The sequence below is a fragment of the Vombatus ursinus genome, unplaced genomic scaffold, assembly GCF_900497805.2.
Source record: "Vombatus ursinus unplaced genomic scaffold, bare-nosed wombat genome assembly UNPS02011353.1, whole genome shotgun sequence".
NCBI lineage: Eukaryota > Metazoa > Chordata > Mammalia > Diprotodontia > Vombatidae > Vombatus > Vombatus ursinus.
This window is the reverse complement of record NW_020951131.1, coordinates 3969023-3975930: the sequence shown is the minus strand read 5'-3', so window position 1 is coordinate 3975930 and position 6908 is coordinate 3969023. Positions and strand designations below refer to the sequence as shown.

Here is a 6908-nt window from a genome sequence, read left to right as displayed (position 1 = left end):
TTTAAAGACCAACTCAAAAGTCACCTCCTCACAGAAACACATCCCCCTCCCCTTCGCCCCCACACACACATCCTTCCCACTGATAAAGGCAACACCTTTAGAAGATGAGTTAAGAAAGCCCAGCCTAGAAGGCAACTGGTAGGATTGCTAAACTCAAGCCATTGGCAAGAAAGACCCAAGAAACTCTGGTGTGTGATCTAGCCTCCACACATGACTTTGTTGGGGTGGGGGTGGGGGGCTGGGAGGCAAAGAATTTAGAGTGAGAAGGGACTTTAAAGATCTTTTAGTCTGACCCTCTTTGCCCACCCCACCCCCCATTTTACAGAAGATGTAGAATGCTTATCCTGCATCAAGGTATATATATCATAGCTATCAATGCTGGAGGCCTATCTGTCTACTAGATCATAAGCTTCCTAAAGACAGGCACTCTGTTTTGTTTCATTCTTTATCTAGTCCAGAACCCAGCATAGGGTCCCCACGCACAACAAACACTGAGATGTTTGCTGAATTAATCCATACTTCCCAGAGCAGGCCCCGTTAACCAATTAATAAGCATTCATTAAACACCTACTATATGCCGGGCACTGTGCTATATGCACAGGATAGAAAGAAAAGAAATAGTCCTTGCCCACAATGAGCTTACATTCCTCTAAGAGAAAAAATAGGCACATATGTATAGATTTACATGTAGATAGAAATAGATATGTATGCATGTATGTATGCATATAGTATCTCCACAGTTCTCTCTCCCACACCCACATAAACTCAAAATAAAGGTGTTTCTGCTTTCAGTACTACCTTTCTGTATTGTACCTTGCTTGAAATTGAATTCAGGCTTGTCTCAGAAATTGTGAAATTCAATGTAGCTATATATATGTGTGTATGTACACTCACATACATATGTGTGTGTATATATACACACATACATGCAACACTTTCCATTTACCTCTCCTACAGAGGCTATAAACACTGTTACTGTATCTTTAAGAAACAATGGAATTGGGGCAGCTAGGTGGCACAGTGGATAGAGCAGCAGCCTTGGAGTCAGGAGGACCTGAGTTCAAATACAGCCTCAGACGCATAACACTCACTAGCTTTGTGACTCTGGGCAAGTCATTTAACCTCAATTGCCTTACCAAAGGACAAAAAGAAAGAAAGAAACAATAGAATTTTGGATAATGACAGTCTGACAGTTATTCTATGAGGAATACATGAGGAGACCTAGAGTTTAACTGTCATTCTGGAGAAATTGTCTGTTGAGACAGTTGAAGAGATGACAAAGAAAAAAGGACTAGGAGAGTTTCTATCTGAGAGAATTGCATTTAACCCTTATTTTGTAAGAAGAGAAGTCTTGAAAACAGATTTGAATTGGTATTCTGAGAATACTGAATGGCGCAGGATGTTCTCAGAGTTGAGGAGAAGGCAACAGTTGTAGTGATGATCCCCAACTGACTTTGACTGTGATCTCTCACAGCCGATATATTATAAAGAATTATTTGTCATTGTTTTGTCGTTTGTTACACTGTTAATAAATTGGTTTTTGTTCATTCTAGGGTGCTGGGGGAGATAGATAGACAGATAAATAGATAAGCAAATTCTTAAGGGAAAAGAGTTTATTAAATATCCCACATAAATCTAAGGAAATTAGGTGAGGAGAGGTGATAATATCTAGGCAGGAATACTAAAAGCTTCGTTTAGAAGGCGACTCCTGCCCTGAGTTGTGAAGAAAGCTCCCTTGAGAATCTGCAAGACAGCTAAGGAGATACACGCAAAGGTGCCGAGATGGGAGTTAGCATGCCCTATGAAAGCAGCACCAAGCAGGACCTACCTCCTTTTCTTTTTTCCTGTTCTGACCAGCAGCGAGGCAAGTCTCCTCCAAGAGCTGTCTTTCTCAGACTCACTTGCCACTAGGTTCATTGGCTCAGCAGAGATAGAAATAGAGGGGAGAAATGCCTCTCTGGCCCCAGCCTCATTCCCTTCCTACTCTCAGATTGTTCATCATGACACCATCATTATTCCCTTTCCTCCCTAGGAGAATGGGTCACCAAAATTCTCTTTCAATAGAGCAGTACAACAGAAAGAAAGAAAAAAAATTCACACTCACTAGAAAAAACCACCAGGACATACATCCCCACCCCCACCCCCAAGAAAGTGTGGGTCAGGGCTTCTAGAGGTGGGGGACTTTTCTTGGCCTAGGTCTTTTACCCAGAAACTAGAGAAAGTTTCCCCACTGCATAAAGGCTTGAGAGTATCTCCTAATCTATATCTGGAAGTTGATCTTGTCCAAAGTCTTCAGTCCAGCCCACATCCTCTGCTTCTAGATGCAGGACTCGCCCAACAGGCATGTACCAGCTTCCTGGGGAAGCACTGGCCATCAGAGCACCACTAGATGTTTTTGTCAAAAACAAAGAAGCCTCAGCAAATATCTATTAAGCAATAATAGCCCTGCCCTCAAGGTTTCTCCCTCAATTAGATGAGAGGTGGTCAGAAGATAGGATTTCTAAGGGCCCTCCTAGCCCCAAATGCCATGATCAGATTGAGGATCACAAATTTAGAGCTGGGAGGGACTGGACAGAATATTTAGTCTCATCTCTTCATTTTTCAAGTGAGGAAACCGAGGCCCAGAAAGAGGAAGTTTATTAAGCACCTACCATGTGCAGTCCATGCCCTCAAGGAGCTCACAGTCTTTATGGGGGAGACAATATGCAAAGAAATATATACACCCAAGCTATATATAGGGATAAATGGAAAGTAATCCACCAAAGAGGGCTGGCACAGTGGGTTAGAGTGCTGGGCCTACACTCAGGAAGAACTGAGTTCAAATCCAGATCCAGACATTTACTATCTGTGTGACCCTGGGCAAGTCACTTACCCTGTTTGCCTCAGTCTCCTCATCTATAAAATGAGAAGGAAATGGCAAATCTCTCCAGTATCTTTGCCAAGAAAACCTCAAATGAGGTCACAAAGAGTCAGAAAGGCTTCAGGTAGAAGGTGGCATCTTCACTGGGATTTGAAGGAAGCCAGGGAAGCCAGGAGTGGCGAAGAGGAGGGAGAGGGCAGGCCTCGGAGATGGTCAGTCAGAGAAAATACAGGAAGACAAAACTTTTGTACCTCCTAGCCTAGTCCCCATCCACTCCGGAGGGACGATGGACATCAGCAAACCCGGAGGATGCCCTGGGGCCACTGAAACTGCTCTCTCAGGCCAGGCTGGAGGGGCTGAGCAAGGGGAAGACTAGAGGCCCCATTACAAAATCACTCCATCATTGCCTCAGGCTTCCATGTTTGCAACTGCTCTAAGAAGTAGAGAAGGCAGCTAAGGTCCCACTGCCAAGATTCTACAAAGCAGGAAACGCGAGCCAAGTGGCTGCCCTGGAGAGCACCTGAGGAAGTCTCTGAGCCAGGTCTCCCGACATCAGGCCCCCAGATCTTTCCAGCTGCCTCTCAGTCTGTATGACTTTGGGCAAGTCACTTCCCTTCTCAAGAAGCCTCAGTTTCTTTATGGCTTGAATGAGGACGTTTGGACTCAATAAGTTCTGAGTTAACTCTAGCACTATGGACCTGCCATGATGCAAAGGTCCTGTGAGAAAGTGTACTGAACTCCCCAGCTTCAATGTCTTCAATGAGATGACCATCAAATAGTGAGGGAGAGGCAATGAGGTCTAGTGGATAGTGGAATCCGGAAGATGGGGGTTTTTAAGTCCTGCTTCTGACACATCCTGACTCGGTGACCCTAGGCAGGTGCCTCAACCTCTCTGGGCCCTAAACAACTATCTAAGACTAGACTGGAAAGGAAATGCTGATCTGCACAGGTAGAGGGAATTCCTTTATGCCACACCAGGAGCTCCTCACAAGGATAAAGCCACAGGTCTGGACCAACCCTATCCCCACCCCCACCCCACCCCCACTCCCACCCCCAATAGTGTAAGAAATAATCATAGAGAGGAAGTGAGCCTGGTGCAGCTGGCCCCCTCAGTCAGGAAGACCTGCGTCTAAGAGTTTGCCTCTCACACATGCTACCAGTAAGACTGAACTCTGATTCCAAGCCACAAAACCTTTCAGTACCCCAGTCTCTTTCTGTCTCTGTCTGTCTCCGTCTCTCTCCCTCCCTCCCTTTCTCCTTTTCTTCTCCCCTCTTTCTCTCTTTCTCTCTTTCCCTTCCCTGGCCCTTCTCCTCTTCTCTTCCTCTCCTCTCCTCTCTCCCTCCCTTTCCCTTTTTCTTCTCTCTTTTCCCCCTCCCCTCTTTCTCTTCCTCTCCTTTCTTCTCCTTTCTGCAATACCAGACTTAGGATTTCATTGGGATTCAGAACTCTATGAGGTGTAGGGGGGGGGAGGAGGGACAACTCTCTAAGACGCTAAGTGACTGAGGACTCACAACTAGTATTGGCTGAAGGAGTTCTCGTGTTGAGAATTGGGTCAGGGCCATACATTAACCATGTTATGATTCCCGGGATTATGGCGCTATGAACTCGACAAAGCGCTTTCAAAGGGCTGGGATGGAGGGGGGGAGAGACGCCGCGGGGGGTGCTTCCTTTGTATTCCCACTTCTTAGCACAGTGTCTGGCACCAGGTGAGCTAAATGCTTGTTGATTGACTTGCCGACTTTCCTTACAAGAACTCTCCAGGCAAAGTAGTTCGAGGATTATAATTCCCATTTTGCTGAGGGAAAACCTGAGTCCCAGAGAGGGAAAGTTCAGTACCCGAGGGCACACGACCACACTCCGAGTTGTAGGGCTGGGACTGGCTGAACCTGCTCGCCCAGTTCCCTGGGGTGCCTTCCTGTAGAAAGGCGTTCGGTGCCTCCGGTGGAGAAAGTGCAGGGTGGCCCAAGGAAGGCCGGGCTGGGAGAGCGACAGAGAAAGTAATCAAATGGCTCAGAGTCTGAGTGAAGGACGGCGGGGGTCTGGGGCTGGGGCGCCCAGGGGAGCACGCGGGAATTTGGTGGGGGAGGAGATGGGGCGGACCCAGCCGGGGGGCGGACCCAGGCGGGGACCGGCCTCTCCCACTGCCTCGCCTCTGCTACTTTCATTTTCTGCCCTCTGACAGCCATGGGGGGCAGCAGCCTTCTGGACCTCCCGCTTCTGCTTTTTGTGAGTAAGACACTCGCCCCTCTTTGCCTTACGCAAGCCTTAGGGGGAACGTTTGGAGGGCTGGGGAGCCCTCCCGGGACCGCAGGCTGCGGGCCCCCTCCGGGACGGCCCCGGTCTGGGAGGCTTCCCTGAGTGGCCAAGGGATGCCACGGGGTCCCCCCAGGAAAGCCTGGAAGGGGATGGGGGGGTTGGACTTTCTCGAGAATTTCCCTAGCCCCGGGGAAGTGTGTAAATGCCCACCGCCTGTTGTGGCCATTCTCCGTGCCTGGGCTCGGGAGCCAGTGCTGTGGAGGTCGGGGAAAGCTGGGAAACTCCCCCATCTGCTCTGCAAGTGTGGGACGTGGGCCTGGGGAATGCCAGGGAGAGGCTGCACCGGTTTGTGGGAGGGCTGGGGCTGGCACACGAACAGAAGGTGCCCTGGCTGCGCTCGCCAGGGAGGGGGCACGAGAGGCGGCCCACAGCTGGCATGCCCTTACATGCCCGCGGGGCAGGAGGTCGAGGGCTCGTTCCTGAGTTGTTGACATCTCCTTGGTTCCGGGAAATCAGATTTTGCGAAGAAAGATTAGAACTTCCCGGGACAAATCACTTGTTTACAGCCTCAGACCGAACTGACAGCCAAAGTGACCTTCCCGGCCAGGAGCCCCGCGCAGCACTGGACCGTGGGCCAGACGCTTCCTTAGACCCTCCCTGCCTGCCAGGCGGGACGTCCCCCTTAGGGCTAAGTGCTGTGCGTTGGCAGGTCGGGTCCCACCGCCCCTCCCCAGCCCCCTTCAATCTTATATTTATTAAACAGCTAGTCTGGGGGCGTCTCCGTTACCTAGTCTAAAACTTCTTTGTACCCAGCGGTTTATATGATGTTTCGCCAATAGATTGTGACACTCCCCCCCCCCCCACCCGCAGAGGCTATCTTCTGCCTTTCTATGAATCTCGAGTGGTTTAGGGAAATTCCTAACCAATAACAGGTACTTAATAAATGCCTGAGGCATCTTAGATGGCCCTATGGATGGAGTCCAAGCAGGTTCTTGAGTCAGGAGGACTGGAGTTCAAATTCAACCTCCTACGTTTATTAGCAGTGTGACCCTGGGCAAGTCACTTCCCCCTGTTTGCCTCCGTTTCCTCATCTGTCCAATGAGCTGGAGAAGAAAATGGCAAACCACTCCAGTATCTCTGCCAAGAAAACCCCAAATGGGATCACAAAAAGTAACAATAGCAAATGCTTGTTGGATTGACACCCAGGCTGGGTGATGGGAGTCACAAGTTGGGAGAATGAACTAACCCCTACTGGCAGTAAACTTGCTTTCTAAGTGGAGAGATAAGTTTGTATACACATGTGTTGTCGTTATGTCAGTAGACAGATAATATAATATAAATAGATGATATTTAGAGATAGAGAGATCATAAATATGTACGTACGTATGTATCTGTGTATGTCTCTGCAGGGTAGCTACAAAGTTAATAAATACAAATAAATCCCAAGGAATTCAATACAGGCCCTAGTCCTAGATACACAAAGTAGGGCTGAGTAGAGATCTAATCCTGCTAGGGCACTTCACGCACCCTTGATTGGTTGCTGAGGGAGGCAAGGCACAGGAGTTGGCCCAAGTCTGGACGTGGCCTTCAGGTTCCTTCAGCCCTGTGATTGTGCAGAGGACACAGCTCCAGAAAGGGGTCTTGCCCACAGGAAATCCCACAAGTAATAAGAGGAAGAGTCAGGATTTGAACCCAGTCCCTTTTACTCTGCTGTACTTTAAGGACAGCTCCTAGAACCCTGGAAGGAAGGAAGGAAGGAAGGAAGGAAGGAAGGAAGGAAGGAAGGAAGGA

The 6908-nt window shown here is 48.8% G+C and overlaps 1 protein-coding gene across 1 annotated transcript in view; it reads left to right on the top strand.

Annotated features, from left to right (window-relative positions):
- The window catches only part of FAS (Fas cell surface death receptor), a 74637-nt gene that overhangs the window by 27464 nt on the left and 40265 nt on the right, over nucleotides 1-6908 (top strand). Inside the window, 2 exon segments of the mRNA XM_027855944.1 lie at nucleotides 4783-4983; nucleotides 4986-5087. Of these exon segments, the coding sequence (XP_027711745.1) occupies nucleotides 4783-4983; nucleotides 4986-5087 (303 nt within the window).